Source organism: Protopterus annectens, chromosome 5.part1, assembly GCF_019279795.1.
Source record: "Protopterus annectens isolate FY-2018-M chromosome 5.part1, PAN1.0, whole genome shotgun sequence".
NCBI classification, from domain to species: Eukaryota; Metazoa; Chordata; order Ceratodontiformes; family Protopteridae; genus Protopterus; species Protopterus annectens.
The window spans coordinates 517,858,747-517,880,409 of record NC_056736.1 but is presented as its reverse complement, the minus strand read 5'-3'; the positions used below and the strand labels follow the sequence as shown (position 1 = coordinate 517,880,409).

Below are 21,663 nucleotides of genomic sequence, written 5' to 3'. Positions count from 1 at the left end.
ATTTTTACTATATATGAGGTACAAGGATTTAGATGATTGGTAACTATATCTGTAATTTTGATTTATTTGATTAGAACATTTGATAATCAAATCAGTAAGGTGAACTAAATAACCATTTTCAGCCACAAGTTGGGCCACAGGCAGGAGACAAAAGCACAAAATATTAAACAAAATCACAGTAAACTATAATTAAAAACTAAGAACATAAAAGCAATCATATTAACTGCTTAGATTTTTATTCTTTATTTCTAGCATTTGATTACGAGAGAAATATTTAAATGAGATCTTACTTTGTGGGAACTTATGAAGAAAAGTTCCCTCATTAATATATATAGCTGGTAATAAAGTAATGTAGTTGGTTCCGGTATAAAAGGTTATTTGTAAACCAGTTATCATCATGAATTTCTCATTTTATTCTTTACATTTAAATAAACTTTACTATCAACAATAAAATATTGTGTGGTCATATATTAGCCATCCCCGCTAAAGCACAAATAAAACTGTGAACCTTTCCAGATTATGAGGACAGTGAGAACTACAGTAACACCCTGTGGGGTCACGCCAGCAACTGTTTCTGGGAGGAGAGGGATTTTTTATGTTATGATCTATCCTCTTGTCCCTCTCCTTTCCTCTGCAGCCAGGGGTCTATTTGGGATTCTTCCCACATCCGAAAAGCATGCCGAGTGTTTTCTTCTCAAACTCACCCAAGAATGGATCTGTGGGCAGCAGCACAGACTCTACATGGTGCAGTATAGGAGGAAAAGTTGTATGGACCAAGCAGTTTAAGCAAATACTGTGGTGCACATTGTCCTCAAGACAGAAGAAAGCAGAACACAGGCCGAATGCTGTGGCAGGGCTAGCTACCTCATAATGTAAAATATGGCTCTAGGTGATTCAGTCGAGTTGTGTAATGCCACAAATGGGTATGGGTATTTGACAGTAATAAGTAGGCGAACCTGGCCTATTCCAACTTACGCCAGGGACCTATGCTAATGGTTGAAGGGGTGTATGTTCCCCTATTGGCCAGGGTGTGCCTGCCATAAAGCCTAGCCAATCAGTGTCCAGTTGCACACCCTGGGTTAGCTAGGATAGCTCTGTTGAGTGAAAGCTGGATGTGAAATCAATCAACCTTCCAAACATGAACTACGAATCGCTGCACTCAGTGTAGCTTCACTGACAGGATACAGCCTGGAAGTGGATGACATGATGGTACAGAGGAGGCTGGATAGCCTGTGTATCCAAGAGACAAGATGGAAAGGCAGTGCAGCAAAACTACTTGGCTTGGGATTCAAAGTTTACTACTCAGGAGGAGGACAGGTTAGAAAATGGGAATTGTGGTAAGAGAGAAAGGCTGCAAAAGGCAGTGAGGGATATCATCAGAATTAGTGACAGACTCATGGCAATCAGACTCCAGCCTAATGATAAGCAGTATTCATAATCTCAGCCTATGCCCCACAGCACGGGTACATTCAGACAGCAGCTGCAGGACCTACTAGATAAAGTAAGACAACAAGAACTGCTATTGATAATGAATGACTTGAATGCACCTATCAGGGCAGATAGAACAGGATATGAGGACTGCCTGAGTCCACATGGGTGGGGCAACAGGAAGAAAGAAAGAGTGGCCATTCTAGATTTCTGTCTGGCAAATGGCTTGATGGTGGCCAATACATAGATCAGGAAGAGACAGTCACAAGATCACATACAAGAGTGCCCAACATGCAATTCAGGTGGGCTTCCTTCAGATAAGGAAAGGGCACTGTGGTAGACTCAGCGATTGCAATGTTATCCTCAGTGAAACAGTCAGCCCATAGCATAAACTACTGGTTGCCTCAATCAGCTAAAAGCAATGGTCAGAGAAGGCTCTAAGGTCAACAGAGACAAGACTGAAGACCTGGAACTTGACTGGAGAGAAAGCACAACAGTTCAAAGAATTACTCATAGGTTCATAGGTAGGTACTAGGCTATCGGCCCAAGGGCCTACATAAGCCTAGCCAACAAGGTTCATTGGCTTACGCCACCGAAGAAAGTTATTTTCTTGTGCCATTGTCGAGCAGAGACACAGAAGTGATCCCCAGGGTGTATTTCCTATTTCCCATCCACTCATCAAGATTTTTCTTGAAAAGTGCTAATGAAGAACTTTGCTTGATATAGATGTGTAGCCTGTTCCAGAGTATGGGAAGTCTCTGGGAAAGGAATCTATCCCTCCAGCATATCCTGTTTATTGTGGTGACAAGGTTTAGGTCCCTAGAGCGTGTAGCTCAGAGGGATTGGGATTTCTTTAGATGTAGCATGTCCAGCAGCTCTGGGTTTGACATAGCTGCCCCCATAGTTCCTTTTTTAGGCAAGGCTCAAAAGTCAATCTCACCTCTGTAAACAGCACAATTAACAAAAACTGAGGGTTATGCTACTCAATGCCAGGAGTTTAAATCTCAAAATGCTTGCGCTCAAAGTACTCCTCAGTATGGAGAACGTTGACATCTGTGCAGTAACTGAAACCTGGTTCAAGGCTCCAGAGAGCACCCCAGCACTACCAGGCTACAACTCATACCACACGTTTTGGCCACAGAACATGGACCAAAACACAAAAGGAGGGGGTGAATCCATATTCATCAAGGACACCTGCACCTCCAGGTTAGTGGTGCAGCATGATACCTCTGAGATCATCCATGAGCAACTAATATCGGGCAAATCTGCAATGCAAATTGTGGCCTGCTACAGATCACCCTCCATGACACAGGAGCACCACTCCACTTTTCTGGAGACACTGGAAAACATGAAGGTCCTACCTAACACCCTAATATTGGGAGATTTCAATTACCCTACCATTCACTGGGAAAACTACTTGAGTACAAATTCCCAGGCCCAGCACTTCCTGGAATTCATCAACTCAAATGCCTGGGATCAGCTGGTAAACTCCCCTACCAGAGGTGAAAACATATTGGACCTGGTCATCAACAACATGGGCTACAGGTGTTCCACACTGGAGGTCAACCTGTCGCTGGTTAGATCAGACCATAAACTAATCACTCTGGATGTCCACACCACACCACCACCCCCAACTAAGGAAACCACAGTAAAAAAATTTTCTAAAGCAAACTTCACCTTACTTTAGACAGAGGTGGTAAGTTTCACAGCCCCCACGCTAAAGGATAAAGCTGCCCAAGATGCAGAAACCTTTACAAATGCACTCTATGAGCACCTACAAGGATGCATGGATCATGCCATCCCTAGCAAAACCAAGACTCACTCCTCTAAGAGAAGGAAACCAGTTTGGTGGACCCCTGCATTAAACAGGCTATACAATAGAAGCAGGAAACTAGTTCAGAAAAAAAAGCAAATCCCAAGAAGGAAAGACATCCCTGATCAGTATCAGTAAGAAACTAAGGTCCCTCATGAAATCATCCAAGGCTAACTTCGAAAGAAAAATAGCCAAGGATTCAAATGATAACCACAAAGCCTTCTTTAGCTATGTTAAGAATCTAAGTGGCAACTCACAGATATGCACTGAACTAGTGCAAAATAGCACAAAATATACTGAACCTACTGAGATTGCCAACATCCTGGCAGATAGACTCAGTGCAAACTTCACCCCCCTCTCACCTCCAAAAGGGCCCACAACAATACCGGAAAAGTGTAGTGTCCCAAAAATCACAGACGCACAGGTGAAAACAGCCCTTTCAAAAGCCAAAAACACAGCATCAATGGGACCAGATGGTGTCCCAGGCTGCTTCTTGCATGAACTGCAGAACAAACTAACTCCCCACCTAACACGCTGTTCGACCTTAGCCTCTCCACAGGCTACATGCCCATAGAATGGCGCACAGCAACTGTTATTCCTCTCCACAAAGGAGGGGCCACAATTGACACTGGTAACTATCACCCCATAAGACTGACTAGCCTGGTCTGCAAGGATATGGAGCGCATCATCATGGAACTCATTAACAAAGACATTGAGATCCTCCAAACACTTGACCCAACCCAGTTTGGCTTTGTTAAGGGCAGATCATGCCTACTAAACCTGGTTAACTTCTTCAAGACAGTCACCAAGGTCATAGATGAGGGAAAGGTAGTTTACACAGCCTACCTTGACCTCGCCAAGGCTTTCGACACCATTCCCCACTCGGGTATTACAGAAAAACTCACCAGCATAAACATAAACCCCTAAGTCACAAGATGGGTTGCCAACTAGCTTACAGACAGAACTCACACGGTAAGAATAGTGGGCTCCAGGTCTGACTCTAAACCAGTCACAAGTAGTGTTCTGCAATGCTTGGTCCTGGGACCCCTACTGTTTGGCATATACTTTTCAGAAGTACAGGCAAACACAGGAGGACAATGGCTAACCAGGTTCACTGATGACTGCAAACTGGGAGCCATAATTGATTCTCCAGCTGACACGGACATCCTCCAAAAGGGCCTTACTGAGACGGACACCTGGTGTCAAAGTCATGACCTCAAGCTAAATGCCAAAAAATGCATAGTCATCCCATCTGAGAAAAACAAAACATCCATGAATTACCACATAGGTGGCAGCCCTCTTAATACAGAAGAGGTAATGAGATCTGGGGATCTAGGTAGATAGTAATCTCTCCTTTGACAATCATATTGCCAAAGTATTTAGGAAATCCTTTTATGTGGCCCATCTAATTAATAAAGGGTTTGCATCTAGAAATAAAGAGGTTATAGTGCCCCTCTACTCGTCAGTCATTAGACCCATCATAGAGTGCAATGCCCCATTTGGGATGTACCTCACAAGACACTTCCAACAGCTGGAAAGACCACAAAAGTACCTCACCAAGAGGATTATTGGCCTCAAATATATGTCCTATGCAGCCCGACTGAGAAAACTCTGGCTGTACTCAGTGGCATATCGCTTACTCAGAGGTGATCTCTGCCTGACTTACAAAGTCATGTCCAACTCAGAATTGATGGACATGCTCCACCTAAAGAAATCCAAGTCACTATGAGCCACGTGCTCTAGTGAGCTAAACCTCGCCACAACAATAAATAGAACATACTGGAGGGATAGATTCCTGTCACAGAGACTCCCCATGCTTTGGAACAAAATACCAAATTACATCAGGCAGAGCCCCTCACTAACACTCTTCCAGAGAAACCTTGACGAGTGGATGGGTAACAGAAAATACACCCCGCAATCTCTTCATTGGCTCTGCTTGACACAGGATCAGTTAATTAATCAATGGGGTGGCGAAAGCTGACACACTCTGGCTAGGCTTATAAATGCCCTCAAGCAGATAGCCTAGTACCTACCTATAAACCTATGAACCTATTTATATGTTAGGCAGAGATCACCTCGGAATCAGCGATATGCTACGGAGTAAAGATGGAGTTTTTTGAGATGGTCAGTGTAGGGCATTTGTTTGAGGCCAATAATCCCTTTGTGAGGTACTTCTGTGGCCTTTCCAGCTGCTGCAGATGTCTTGTGAGGTACATTCCAAAAGGGGCATTGTCCTCTATGATGGATCTAATGAATGTCGAATAGAGAGGAACAATGACCTCTTTTTTCCTGGATGAGAACCCTTTTATGATGAGGTTTGCAATGTAAAAGGACTCCCTGACTACTGTGGCGATGTGACTATCAAAGGAGAGACTATTGTCCACCTGGGTCCTAAGGTATCTTATCACACATTCGGTGTTAAGTAGATTGCTGCCTATGTGGTGGTTCATGGGTACAGAGTTTTTACCAAAGGGGATGACACTGCACTTTTTGGCATTGAGCTTGAGGCCATGGCTCTGACACCAGGCATCTGTCTCAGCAAGGTCCTTCTGTAGGATGTCCACATTATTTTGGGACTTGACTATGGCCCCTAATTTGCAGTTATCTATGGACTTCGTTAGCCAGAGGCCTTCTGTGTTAGCCTGCACTTCAGAGAAGTAGATACCAAACAGAAGAGGTCCCAGGACGGAACCCTGTGGTACTCCACTTGTCACTGCTTTGAAGTCAGATTTGGAGTCTGCAACTTTTACAGTGTGGGTTCTGTCAGTGAGCCAGTCAGTGTCAGTTGGCAATCCATCTTGTGACGTAGGGATTTATACCTAGTTTAGTGAGTTTAGCTATAATTCCAGAATGGAGGATGGGGTCGAAAGCCTTGGCGAGGTCAAGATAGGCTGTGTGAACCACCTTACCCTCATCTATGGCTTTGGTGACTACCTCAAAGAAGTCAATCAGGTTCAGGAGGCATGATCTGCCTTTCACACACCCGAACTGGGTGGGATCCAGAGTTTGGAGGTTACCAATGTCTTTGTTTATGAGGTCCATGCTGATAAGTTCCATGGCCTTGCAGACCAGGCTCATCAGGCTAATAGGTCGATAGTTCCCGGGATCAGTGGTGGCTCCCCCTTTGTGGAGTGGGATAACTGTTGCTGTGCACCATTCAGTGGGCACAAAGCCTGATGCAAGGCTATTATTGAACATGGTGCTTAAGTGGGGAGCCAGTTCATTCTGAAGTTCATGTAAAACGCAGCCTGGGATGTTGTCCGGTCCCATGGATGCTGTGTTTTTTTGGCTTTAGAGAGTGCAGATTTTACCTGCATAGTTGTGATTACAGGGACTCTGCATTCTTTCTGTACAGATATGGGCGCTTTAGGGGGTGGGGGGGGGGGGCAAGTTAGCACTGAACTTATCTGCTAGGATGTTGGCAATATCAGTTGGTTCTGTAATTTTCGTGCCATTGTGCTGTAACTCAGAGCAGATCTGGGTGTTGCCATTGAGATTCTTGACATAGCTATAGAATGCTTTGTGGTTGTCCTTAGAATTAGTGGCAATTTTGTTTTCACAGCTAGCTTTGAAGGATCTTATAAGGGATCTCAGCTTCATACTGAGGCTGACCAGGGAGATCCTCCACTCATGGGATTTTACTCTCTTTTGCAACAGTTTCTTCCTTCTTTTGTACAGTTTGTTTATGACAGGCAACCACCAGATTGGCTTCCTTTTTTTGGAGCATAGCATCTTGGTTCTGTTTGGGATAGCACGATCCATGCACTCGTGTAAGTGCTTATAGAGTGCAATTGCGTAGGATTCAGCAGTCGTAGCTGTATTGTTCATCTGCATGGGTGTCATGAAGTTCACCACTTCTGTCTTAAGAAACATGAATGTAATTTCTTTTTATACATTGTATAGTTATGTATGCCTGCAATAGAAGCACATTTTAATATTACTTTTACTTGCCCATTTAGTTTTAGCAAGGTAATGGGCATTAACATTTATATTTATATTTATATTTATATTCATTGCTATCAAGCCTGATGCATTCACAAAAAAAAATTATATATGTTTCAACAGAATTATTAGATGGGGCAAGGAATGTGTGAATTTATATGTATTTTTACTCTGTACTTGTTATTGTGTTTCTTTTTAACTAACAGTGATTAGGATAATTGCTTGTATTGTCATGTGACTGTGTTAAGTATTTAAGGAGGTGTGGAATTTCAACAGTTGTCTGATGAAGGGGTAGATCCCTGAAAGCGCTAACCTGTGTGTTGTTTGTACTGTTTTATTTGAATAAATTTCCTAGCTGTGGTACTGTCGGTGTATTGTTACGTTCATAGCTTCTCTTTTTTCGCTGACAGTTTTGTGCCTAGGGAGGAGTCGTTGTATTCATTTATCTGGTATGACTTATAGCCTGGCAGTGCAGGGGTGCTCTCTGGTGCCTTGAACCAGGTTTCAGTCACTGCACAGATATCGATGTTCTCCATTTTAAGGAGTGCCTCGAGTGAGTGAATTTTGAGATTTAGACTTCTAGCATTGAGTAGTATTACCCTCAGTTTTTGCTTGCCTGTTCCTGCTATGGTGGTGAATTTGTCATTTGAAACGTGCCTAAAAAGGAACTGTAGGGGCAGCAAGAGCCTTAGCCAGTATCAGGAATCCCAGGGGCGACAGGTGCAGGCCATCTGTGGCAAAGCATCATGGTCTGTCAATCATGTCATCCCAAGCAGACATATACTGGATCCCCTTAGAATGACACCAGAAGCTTAGCCAATTGTTGAAGTCAATCATTTTATCCTTGTACTGCAGTATCCTTCTGGGTGATGGCAGAATGCTACTCAGGGCTAAGGTCATACCTGCCTGGGCTACAAGATCAGAGAGCTCTTCCATGTCTCTTTTCATGTAGTCCAGGGAGGTACATCTCAGGTCATTCACACCAACATGGACAATGACAGAGTCATATTTGTACTTGTTATGGAGTGACCTGAGTGCGTGGGTTATGTGGCGGATCCTGGCACCTGTAAGGCAGCTGACAGTAACTTTCTCCTTGATTAGCCGAGTGAGTGGGACATCAGTGTTCCTGACTATATAGTCACCTATGACTATTGTGTTGGGTACATTGTTTTGCCTTATTGGCTGTGGTTGAGTGGCACACTGAGTCTTTATGGGCTATGTGTAATTTGGATTGTGTTGGGGGATGGAGGTTGTTTGCCTTTCTGTTTTGGAGGTCTCTGTTGCTTAGACAGATTATTATTGAGAGCCTCCATGAATGTTTTTGTGTTACTATGTGTGGATTTTGGTGGTGTAGATTTAGTGAGACTATGTGATGAGTGTGGTGTGGTGCAAATGTTTACCTTCTCCTCATGACTGTCAAGTTCAGTCTTGGTTGGAGAGAGCTTTGCCTCCAGTTTGGCTAGATAAGTGCATCTCTCACAGGTTGTAGTGTTGGGTGGTAGGAGGAGAGGGTTGTCTGTGTACATGAGGCAATTTCTACATTGCCTCAAGATGCCCAGATTTATCAGATAGTCAGGAGAGAACACTGGGAGCTGACCCTTGGACATGCCTGAATAAAAAACTACTTTCCTCTAGTTAAGTGAGTAAAGTGATACAAGAGCTGTTTTTCTCTAAGCAAGTGAGAAAAGTAAGTACAAAAACTGTTTTCCTTTAGGTAATGAGGAGGTTGAGTAATTAGTAGCTTATTTAGTGCTTACAAGTTCTGAACAAGTGCTGAGCACGAATAAGCAAATTTAAGTGCTAAAACTAAGAATCTGTATCTGCACTAGATGAGTTACAGGACAGAAACAAGTGCAGATGCAGGCTTTCAAATCAGAAAGTTGAGAGAGATGGAAGAGATTGCCCAAACGGCCAATAACTACAATTTCTGGGCCAGAACCACTCCTTATGTGGTAGACAGGTTACCTAGTGCTTACCACTTCCGCTGATAAGCTAGAAGGCTTCCCTCCAACACAGGAAGGCTTGGGGGCTCAGAAGCTTACATACAGTCCTGGATACAGCAAATCTGTATCTCGAACACTAGTTACAGGAAAGGTAGGAAACAGGCTTATAGTTTTTTTTCTTTTTTTTTTTTAATGAAAAGTAGCTAAAACAGTAGTAAAAACAATTGACATGCAGTGCAAGCTGGTACACTTGAGTATGTAGCAATATTAGATCAAACAGTTTTAAAAAAATGCAATTAAATTAAAAAGGACTAAAAGCAAGTGCAGAAAGAGTTTATTAGGTAGAATGTGGTAAAGAGATGGGACTGGGGGAGTGTCCCAGATCAAATCTACAGTAGGGCGGGCAACTGCAAAAGCCACCAAATGTAAACTACAAGCCAGAAATAGGGAGGGTGGGTGGTCTAACTCAGGGGTCTAACACACCAAGAAGAGGAGGAAATAGGTGGAGATGAACATGAATGACAGCGACTTAACAATGCATGTGTGAGGACTTCAGAACAGATATGTGGCTGAGCCAGGTATGGAAATAAGGTGCATAAGGAAAACAGGTGGTGGAATGCAGAAGTCCAGAAAGTCATCAAAAGAAAGAAGGAAGGAGTGCAGGAAAATGTGGGAGACAGAAAAAATGGACCAGGCTGGAGAGGAATACTGACTGATTACAAAAGTGGCTAAGAAAGAAGCTGTTATAGCAAATAACAAGGCATCAAAGGCACTCCACCAGCTTCTGGAAAGTGACTCATTAGATGGCACAAAGAAACTATATCAGGTTGCAAGACAAAGACAGAAAGATAAAGTGGATAGTCATACACCCTTCATAAGGGATGCCAGCAACAACATATTCAAAAGTCCACAAGACATCAACGGCAGATGGAAGGATTATTTCTAGCAACTTCTAAATGAAGAAAAACCTACAGAAGCTGTACTGCCCAACACAAAGCATACAATAAGTGAAGAGGGGAGCCCACCATAGAAGAAATAGAAACAGCACTAAGGAAAATGAAGTCAGGGAAAGCAGCAGGCTCAGGTGACATCACAGCAGATACAATAAAGATTTTGGGTGAGCTTGGGGAGAAATGGCTTCTGTAGAGAAAGGCATATCCCAGATGATGGAGAATAAATATACTAGTGCCAATGTTCAAGAACAAAGGAGTCATTTACAACTGTGGGCAGTACAGCGGTATCAAACTTCTGACAATGCATGAAAGTTCAGGAGAGGGTGATTGATAAACGAATATGCAGAGTAGTTGAAAATAAGATGGGAGAAGAGCAGTTCAGATTCAAATCAGGACACAGCACAGCTGACCTAATGTTTGCAGGGAGACAGATAGTTGAGAGGAAGCTAGAGATGAGGAAAGAGTCCAACTGGGTATTCCTAGACTTGGAGAAAGCATGTGACAAGGTCCCAAGGTGGTTCAAAGTCCCAGAAACATTGGTAGAATTAGTGCAAGCTATGAACAAGGACCCAGTGTCTCAATTATGAACAGTGTTAAGTATCACAGAGGGGCTCCCAGTGGGAGTGGGTGTGATCAGGGTTCACATCTGAGGCCATTGCTGTTCATACTGGTGATGGACTTCATTAGCAAGCAGATCAGAGGGGACAGATCAACAAAGCTGCTGTATGCAGATGATGTGGCATTACAGGCAGACTCTGAGCAAGAACTTCAGCAAAGGATAGGGGATGGAATGCAAAACTGAAGGCACATGGGATGAAACTGAGTACAGATAAAAGAGTAGTAATGGCAGCAAATGGGGGAATCAGAAGATGCAGAGAACTGAGATAGAAGGGAAAATAGTGAAACAGGTTAACAACTTCAAGTATCTGGGAGGGGTGACTGAAGAAAAGGGAAGTCTGAATGAGGAGATCAAAGCTAGAATCTGAGGGGCTGCAGCTAAGTGGCACAGAGTGTCAGGGCTAGTGTATGACAGAAGAATGCCAAAGAAGCTGAAAAGTAAGGTGTATAAAATAGTTGTGTGACTAGTACTACTTTATGTTGCTGAAACCTAGGCAGTAAAGGCAGAGCAGGTGAGGACACTTGAGGAAATGGAGATGAAGTTCCTGAGATGGGTGTTAGGATGAACACTGTAGGACAGATGAAGAAAGGAGCACATAAAGGCAGAAGCCAAAGTACCTCCAATTGCAAAAAAGATCAAAGAGAGCCGATTACTGTGGTTCGGGCATATGTGCAGAAAAGCAGAAGACAATCTGGTGAAGAAGATTTGGGACAGACAGGAAAAAGGTAAGAGAAAATAAGGGCATCCAGCTGAGAAGTGGATGGGTTGTGTGAGTGACATGCCACAGTCAGGCATGAGTGTTAAAGAAAGTAGGAGAGAAGCACTGAATAGAGAGAGATGGCAACAGCTGATATGCCACCCACACCCCATGTAGAAAAATGAGCCAAAGGGGTTTGATGATGATGATAATGATAACTCACGTAGCTCATTATAGGCTGGGACTCATACATGCATGTCACATTCTGCTGCACAATTAGCTTGAGCAATGGTTTCTGCAGAGTGTGGATGATTCAAAGACACAGATAGTGCGGCCACAAACTTACCAAAATAACGTGCTACACAGCAGATGTGAATGAGTGAATAATGACATGAGAATGAGGAATCCAGGAGAAATATACCATATGCATTGTGCAAAGTAAGGAAATAAAATGACAGAGTGATTCAGAAATGTATAAAATGAGCACACTGTGTGGTGGTGAGTATCTTCTTGAATTCTAGGATTCATTGTGTACAGTCACGGTGATGTTGGGAACAGCAGCAGCAGTAGCACAGCAGAATGTGCTGGCAGCCATTGCTAGAGTCAGAGCCTGCAACGCTGTGCTGACAGCCATTGCTAGAGCTAGAGCCTGCAATGCTGCATGTTTATGTTATCCTCCACTCCACTGGTGAGCATGCAGACAACACCTGACATACTACCAATTCACAGACCAACAGATTATGGACTGTTTCCAAGTGGACAGTGATACTTCAAGGAATCTATTCAAAATGCATTGCCCACAAGCAGAATCAAAAGGCTGAGTGGTATACCATTTTCTGTGGATACAAAGGCATGTGTAGCCTTAACCATCTTAGCTACAGAGATCTTCCAATAAGCTGTGGAGGACACACTGTGGATATCATAGGCATTAGCCTTGCAAACACTAAGCCATTTCCTCACCAATACTGCTACAACATTTGAAGGAAAATAATTTGATTCCCTAGAACAGTGGAGGAACGACTCAGCACCATGTAGACTTTTCATGATTATGTCCTGACAGCCATAGATTGTACACATGCTGCTATCAAGGCCCAGCCTCATACAGAGGGCCTGTGATGCATCAACAATAGGGTTTGTACTCTTGAACTTCCAGGTAATATGCAATGTTCAGGGCATTATTTATATAATGTCTAATCTGTATCAAAGGGTACTTTGAAGAGAGTTTCCCATGTTCACCTTATTGGTAGGTGCATACACATGCTAGGTAGATGTGTCGGTAGAGAAATGCACTACGGGACCATGGAGTGGACCACATATAATATGATGCATGTTGTGCTTTGCAAGTTATGCCAGCTATGTGCTAAAGCCCTGGCTGATGATCCCAATAACCTACTGACCATACATGCAAACAGTATAACACACCTTATGTGGAAACCTGAAATGTACTGGGGCACGTATATGGAATACTAAAGACATGTTTCCACTATCTAGACACTCAGAATGTGCAGCTCAATACAGTCCACTTATGTGAAGCAAGATCTTTGTTGTGAATGTCAGGATACACAATATGGCACTGTGCAAACAAATGGAGCAACAAGTGAACATTATGGCTTGGCCTTCTACACCAGTTGTAGAAACATTAAAAGAGCAGGATGAAGAGTCAGGGTGGGAACATAAAACAGAGGCAGAGGTGGGTGCAATACATTCCATCACTAGCAAAGAGGAAAAATCTGGTCCACAAATATAGACCACGACACAGAAAACACAAAATTAATTTATTCATGCGTTATCACACCCAGGCAATGCAGTGCAGTGTTTGTGCTGGCCATATGGTGCATAAGAAATCAACATATCCACACTGGTTAGGGACAGGGAGGACTCACTCATCATCACCTGCACATGTTTGGGGACATAGTGGAAAGTGACTACACAACTGTCATATTGGGTAAAGTCATACTCTTGGATTTTGTGGGGAGTCAGTGATTACATCTTTAAGTGAAGGGGTCATGCTACCACAACATGACATTTGGTGGTGTCCACTCAGCTTGTTGTGTTGGGGCTCAGTATAGTTAGTGGCAGAGAAGGGGTAGAACTAACTACAGGACTATATATATATATATATATATATATATATATATATATATATATATATATATATATATATATGTGTGTGTGTGTGTGTGTGTGTGTGTGTGTGTGTGTGTATATATATATGTATATATATATATATATATATATATATATATATATATATATATATATATATATATATATATATATAGATATAGATATCCCAGTTATTGATCCTGATGAGCAGTGGTGTGTACAATGCAGTAATGAACATTACTAACCTAGTGTTTCCCCTGCTGACACATAGATGGTTGGTGCCATCCCAGCTCCCACATCTAAGCCAACCCTGGAATAGCTGCTCCCTGAGGCCTGCAAATGACACTAAAAAATCTTCAACCTCATTGAGTTGTTTCAGTGTAGTTGGTCCAACCTCTGTGGTGGACCTGTCTATTATAATGACCTGTGCTTTTTGCTTTCTACACAGTATCATATCAGTAACCTTTCATTGTACCTGTTGTAGAAGCCTGTTATGGTCAACCAATGCATTAACACCCTACACTATTCCCTGTCAAAGCTGCACCGAATAAAGTTTGGATGTGGCACCTTTTCCCAGAATGTGCATGTCATACATGTGAAGAGCTTGCAGTGACTCTTAATTCCCCAGCTGGTAAACTTTTCAAGGCATTGTCTCCCTCAGATGTCAGCAGTGTCTGTATACCTATGTACAAAGCATGTCAGTCAGTGGGAGTGTACTTTGTGCTGTAAGAAGAACATAATTACGGCCATATCTTCCTCATTTTACTAATCTGGTTTATTATATAACATTTGTTTACCGGGAAAGATCCCACTTTCAGCAGAGGCCCAGGGAGAAATGCTCATAAATGCTGGGTGGACATGTAGACTCTGCACAGAAGGCACCCTAGCCAAGAATTGAACCTGAGAACCTCTTGCTGTGAGGCAACATTGCTAACCACTGCACCGCCCAACTGTACAACTTCACCACCCCCATTTAAGTATTGCAGCCCTGGATTATCAGCTGTAGGTAGTGCTATACATAGGGCCCCCCTTCATTTATGTACTGTAACTATGATTTAATGTATAGCTCTAGAACTTTATACCCCTTGCTGTATGCCCTTTCCATGGCTTTCCATAATCTCAGTTTGAATCCCCCAGCTGTAGACATATGGTATAGTGCAAAGCCAATGTTATGCATTCCCAGTTATACATACACCATAACATCTGCTTCATTCCCACTGACATCTGCCACAGAGTTTATTGTTGTTGCTGAGGTACTTTATACTCATACCTCTCGACTGCCCAGATTTTTTGAGAATTTTCAGATTTCTGCCCTATATCTTTGGTGTGTTTGTCATAAAATTTGAGGTTTTCTTGCAAATCACTGAGGATTGAAGTCACTAAGTAATGACATACATTTGAGTTTCAGACTTTATATCTTTCAGAAAATGCATGCTAAAATAAAACCTGTTATTCTAACAACTTTCTAATTTTAAAAGAGGAATATTTAAAAAATGGTGCAGCGGTTAGCGTTGTTGCCTCACAGCAAAAGTTTCTCCAGTTCGGTTCTCGGCTGGAGCGCCTTCTGTGTGGAGTCTGCATGTTCTCCCCATGGTCAAATGACATTTAAAAGACATGAAGGTAGGTGCGTGTGTGAATAGGCATGCCTTCCTTGAAGGTTGGGCATCAGGCTGGCACCTCGACACCGTAAAAATCCACTGCCAATCATTAGCGGACAGGAGTTCTGCTGTGGTGACCCCTAACCGAGAAAAGCCGAAAGACATTAGTATTTAAAATCTGTCCTTATTTTTGGGCCTTTGTGCCCCAATTATTTTAGGCTTTGTCCAGATTTCTTAAGCTAAGAGGTTGAGAGGTATGTTTATAAGGAAGGACTCCTTCTTAACTCTGGGAACTCCATGCCTAAAGAAGCTTTACTGAAATTTCTCTTTTTCAAAGTTGTAGAGCTTTAAGTGACATTGCATGAAATGACATCAGAGCTTTTTATCATGCTAACATGTCCATGTTAGTTAAGCACATCACAGAAATCACAGATCATGTGAGCTGCATTCCCATGCATATGGCATGTGTACATCCTAACAGTGCAGTGAAGTGATATGGTCATGACCTAGTGCAATGCTACAATGCCCCAGATATTGAACTATGTAACGCAACATGTGATTCATAAATGTGCATCCGCACACATTGGACCACCATTTTGCTGCACAAGTGTATCCAAATGAGTGGCCATGTCAACATCAGGAACTGGGGAATGCAGAGCTTCAACTTGGTCGGTCAGAGAAAGCAGGGTTTTCCTGCTCTTCCTGCACAGGAGCTTCATGGAGGACCTCTTGGGCCATCCTGATGGCCCAATGCATAAAACAGAAGCCTGGCACAAGCTTCTAGAATGCTGAATGATGACACTGGCATTATCCATTCTAGTGAGCAGCAGCGGGATAGGTACAGTGACCTGAAATGGCACCACCCCGATCTGCATCACCACTGGGAGATTGAAGTCCAGGAGGGTGAGACTGAAATAACATCAAAACTTTTTTACAGTACCATTTTTTTCTATTATCTTAACTGTTGTACATGCTTTTTTAAAAGCACATACTTTGTTTTTCAGAGACATAGGAGCAAACTGAAAATGATTAGGTGCTGCAGATAGGGAAAGTGCTTCTCCCAGTAACAGAGTGTATATCATATTTATGTCAGTACAACTGCAATTATTTTGCAGCAAATGTGTGATGATTTTTACCACTCTGTCATCCTTCTGCAGGCCCAGGTGTGAAAGAGGAGGAAGAAATACCACAGTCATCTTGGTCTGCAATGACCACTGCCAATGGCAGTACTTTGCCCTTGTGGCTATCAGGAGGATAAACCTTGTCAGTGGTGCCCCATGTCTGCTTCGTGGGTGGGAAGATGAAGGGTCTTTATCCTGAAAATGGGACAAATTTCTGTTCAATCGTCAGTCAAAATCAGTTATGGATGCTAGTAGCCAAGGTGCACTTCCAATCGGATGCCCACCTTTGCAATTTGGAACACTTTCTGGTATGACTGGTGGAATCACACTATTGGAATGGGCTGCCAACTGGGACACCAGAGGATCAACAAGCCCATAACATAAGAAACCCAGCTGAGTCACATATGGCTATGTTGGCCTGTAGGCCAGCCTGACATCCAACCACGTCTGGATCCATTATATCAACATCCTGATGTTCTCCCTCCCTTGTGTATCAATCTCCATACCTACTTTGCTTTCCAAGACTCCCAGGCACCAGTTAGCCACTCTCTGTATGTCTATACCCAGCCACTGTCCTCCCCACCTTGTGAGTGTATAAAACCCATGCATGTCTGTCTGTGTATGTGTTCTATGTTTGTCAGTCTGCCTCTCTTACCTGCCCCTCTCCTTCTCTCCTTTCCACAGCTATCCTTCTCAGTACTTTCTCCTCCGGTCTTCTTTTGTAACACTGGGGCTCATTCCTATCAAAACAAAAGTTCTGTCACTTCCTTACCTTTCATAACTTATGTTCTCTCATCTGTTCTTTCCTCTGTTTGTTGTTCTCCTTTTTAATGAGCCGGGTTGCCACTTTGCTGAGTACACATCCGCACTACGATATCTGTTGGCAGTCATGCTGCTCCTGTTGTCACATATGGATGTTACATGCAGCTATGCAGAGCTATATTGCATGCATAAGTGCATAAGTACACATTACTTAGCTGCACTTGAGTTCCTTGCCTGTTATGTTTGTCATGTCGGTCATACACAGTACTCTAGAGCTGCTCTTGCCACAAAGCAGCCTAGTGTTGTTTACCCCTTTTACTGCTACGCCTCTCTGTACTCATGCATTCCTCGCTCAAAATGTCGGTACTTGTCTTTGCCTGATATATTTTTCATTATCTGTGCAGCTCTTTATAAACTGACCTCCTTGGTAATTAGCACACTGCACCTGTGCTCAGAGCTTGTCTATGACTCCCAGTCTGACTAAACATGAGTGTTTCCATCTCTGGGAGGGTGTGCAGTCATGCAGGTGTCTCCTGCGCTGATTCCCTGCATGGGAACATGTAGAGACAATCTTCAAAATTATATCCCAGTTTCTTTATCCATGTTTCACTGCACTAGAGCTATTACTAATCAGGACTTCTATGCTTATCTTCTGTTCAGTTATTAAGTACTCCTTGCATCATTTAAACATCTTTGCACACATATTCAAGCAAGAGGAAAAAGCCAAGGTCCAACTGTTCAGCAAACAATGGTTTAATATGTAAAAACACAGCAAAAAATGGTTTTAATATGTAAAAACGCAAGTAAAAAATGGTTTAATATGTAAAAACACAAGCAAAAATGGTTTAGTATGTAAAACATGAGAAAAATTATTTAATATGTAAAAACACAAGCAAAAAATTGTTTAATATGTAAAAACACATACTCCACATTTCTTATCAGATAAAATTAAACACACACAACAAGGGAAAAGATGCAGCCACTCTCTCAAAATGATATCCCGGCTATCCTTCAGTGTTATTATACTTCACAAAACTGGAAGTTTACATTTATTTTACCGCTGTTAATAAAAAGAAACAGATTCACTAAGAGCTGCAGTACAGAATGTTAGATTAGAAATCAGTGTCATGTGTAGTGGTGTTCCTGTCTTGAACAGGTGGAGTAAGAAAGGTTAAAATTAAGCTAGAAGTAGAATTCCATGTCACATAAGGTATCTTCACCATAATTTCCTTTAGGCTGCACAGTTGCCCATTCAGTTTTCAGTGTAATAACAACAGCCTGACATTTCCATCTCATGCATTTAATATGATATGTGCATATACAAAGTGATATGTGAATACACAGTGTAATACGTGATTTGTCTCTACATATCACTTTGAATATCTGTCTTCCAAAACATTGTACCTTGATATTGTTCAGTACAATGTACTTTCCTTCTTACAATACATTTCTTGGCAGCAGTCTGGTTTATTGTGGAACAGCTATTTCAGAGACTTTTAGATGAATATTTCTCATAGTGTCTCCAACTCCTCAAATGGTCCAACTTTCTGAGTACCACCTAGTCAAATGTTGCCATGGAGAAAGAGGAAATGGTCACCTGTATAGAGACTGGAGTTCTCTGAACAGTGAATGAACATCCTTCTTTCTCCATTATAGTACAACCTGGGAATTAGCATAGATAAGCTGGGGAGGCTGTGGAAAGTGTAGTCCTCAATATGGGTGATACAAGTGGGGGGGGGGTCTTACTCCCCTGTAACATCACTTATTTTACTAATTTTACTGCCTGTTGGTAAATACAAATAGGTCATGATGTGGATGTTGTAACTTGACTTATTGGCTTTTCATTGTGCTGGTTCTTTTAGCAGTTTAAACTTGTCGAGGTTGTGCTTGTGACTTTGCTTTTGAAATTATGTCTTTTCATATCTAACAATGGCTGCTTCAAGCAAAATTCAGAGTGATATTTCTTCATTCTGAATTTTCAAATGTGGAGCATGTATATATTATTCTAGTGTGACGGATTACAATATCACAAAGTCAGAAGCTAAACATCTAACAAAACATAGCTAATGATCATACTGTTGAACACGCAAAAAAAATGGAACATCCTAAAGATCGTAAAAGAAATGTCCTTATGTGATCTTTCAATAGAACCCCTCCATAATGTTAACCTTTAATTTATCTGATTAGCGGTAGTGTTATAGTTTTTTTTTTTTTTTTTTTTAAGGAAATGTGTAGGATTACGATTAAGAGCAGGGGTAGCATTAGGTAAGGGCAAAGATTTCATGTATGTGTGTGAGTGCTTGTGGGTTAGGGTTAGAGAAAGAGTTAAGAAAGGGTATGGATTCAGTGCTGTGTTTATATGTGTACATGGTTAGCGTTTAAGCTGTCTTGTGCAGTAGTAGTGTTACAAGTTGTCTAAGGTATGATGCACAGTTATGGTTGCAGGCAGGGGCCGGTTTAGAGTTAGGGGTAGGAATAGCAGACAGTACTAAGATGGAGAGAGGGGTTGCAAAATGAAAAAGAAGGACTGTTAGAATGAAAGAGATGAAGGGGAATTAAAAAAATAGGTATTCTGAAAAATGTACACAGGTTTAAACTTTGAGTGGCAATAGGATGATTAAAAATCATGGTAGTAACAACACTAGAAGAGCGTGTCAAGTACAAGCACTGCTTCTGTTGAAGTAAAACAGTGAAGGCCAGGACTCAACATGTACAAAGTAATGAGGCCAAACAGATCTCTACAGGCACAAAAGATTTAACTCAGGTCATGATACACCCCTAAAAAACACATTTATTTTATTGGTGAGGAAAAAACAGAGCTTTTCGATTCTGAGAGAGAGGGATTCATCCATCAATCTCAAATTCTAAAAGACGTGCACCACTACTGCCATCAGGTCAGTATGAAATTCATGGAGCAAATATTAGGGAAAAATCACTATTCATGGAATGGATCTTGAATGTCTAATACATTAGTTACATTATAGAATACCACTACGATTAGTGACCATATTGAATGGTGTTGTAGTATGTGGTAATGCCTAGAAGCACACTGAATTACTGTCACGTGATCATCCACAGGATTCTGCTTTCAGTTTGTTCCTTCTGCATCATTCATGCGTATGGTGTAAAACTTCAGGGGCGTTGCTGCATATATTGGTAATCCTAATGGCATACCATAGTTTTTGCCTGCAGGGCATCTTTGCATTTACGTCCCATCACAGTTTGCATTTCTCTTTTCCTCTCTTTATGTATTATGTCCGTCCTTCCAATGAACAGACCATAATCTCACAGACCTCTGAAATGATGTACAAGGTCATGAAGGGGGGAGTCTCATAACATTCTAACAATGCTTTCATATGCTTGTTATTTATTTATTCATTAATTAATTTATTTATTTATTTACTTATTTATTTACTTATTTATTTATTTGGAGGCAGATGCTACATACTGGCTAAAACTGCATTTGACTGGTTCCATACCATGGGATAACTATAATCACTTATTACTTACATGATTCCAAGAACAGTCTGGGGAAAATGCTGAGCCCCAGAACACAGGAATTCAACAGCTTTGACAAGAAACCACATCTGATGTGTTATAATAAGACATCACTCAAACCAATGTTTTTGCAACTCCTTTGTAGTGGGAGGCTATGCCTCCATGCCACCTACTTTAGTCAACAGTCATTCATTAATTAAGATGTACTAGCCCACATTTTGAAATATAGACACTATGGCGATTGATCATTGTTTTACACAATAATGATGTCTGTCACTCACCCGAGTTGCTATTTCTAAGCATATAGGAAACCTGAATAAGCAAACGGAACTTTCAGGATGAACAACCGCAATGTTCCCCTGTACCCATTTTCAGTTCAAACTTATTTTCTGGAATTCCATGTTGTTTCTCTAACAGCATGGCTGTCAAAGACGTGGAAGCATAAAAGTATTCTAAATTCCTTCAGTTTAAAATAGATTCAATGAATCATTATATACTGATCTATATAAACGATGGATGATTCTGGACAAACTGCATGTATTTTTGCACTAATAAATTACTTTTTCCACTACATTCAAACCAACTTCTTTCAGTAACTATGTGTGTGCACTTGTGTATGTGTTTGTGTGCGTGTATATGTGCATGCACATGTGTCAGCATCTATGTGCATGGGTGACTGTAGGGGGAGCACTCATAGAAATTCTGCGTGTGTGGTTTCCCTTTCTCTTTTCCCACAGATCCATTTTCATTTAACTAGGTAATCAGAATTACTTAATTAGAGCACTGGTAATGACTGTAACAGCACAACAGTGGCTATATGTTTGTTTCATTTAATGCTGAATGTACAATTTGACATTCTAGGGTAGCAGAATTAACAGGGTACGAACCGCAGGATTTGATTGAGAAGACCTTGTACCACCATGTTCATGGATGCGATGTTTTCCACTTGCGATATGCACATCACCTTTGTAAGTGGCCATTTCCTATATTCCTTTGAAAATACAGAATTCAGGATTACTTGCTGCTCACTGGTAAATGCGTTATTTTATAAATGATATGATTCCCAAGGCAAAGCTGTACTGAAGCTGACAATAAAAAGAGAGGAGACACTTAGTATGTAGTAATCTGGTGTGATTATGGATTATCAATGTTTCAAAACAGACCTTAATAAAGTTTCTAACAA

At 41.7% G+C, this 21,663-nt stretch overlaps 1 protein-coding gene across 1 annotated transcript in view; it reads left to right on the top strand.

Annotated features, from left to right (window-relative positions):
* SIM2 (SIM bHLH transcription factor 2) overlaps nt 1–21,663 on the top strand; it is a 1,026,265-nt gene that overhangs the window by 731,852 nt on the left and 272,750 nt on the right. Inside the window, exon 7 of the mRNA XM_044073136.1 lies at nt 21,342–21,448. Within this exon, the coding sequence (XP_043929071.1) occupies nt 21,342–21,448 (107 nt within the window). The remainder of the gene's footprint in view (nt 1–21,341; nt 21,449–21,663) is intronic.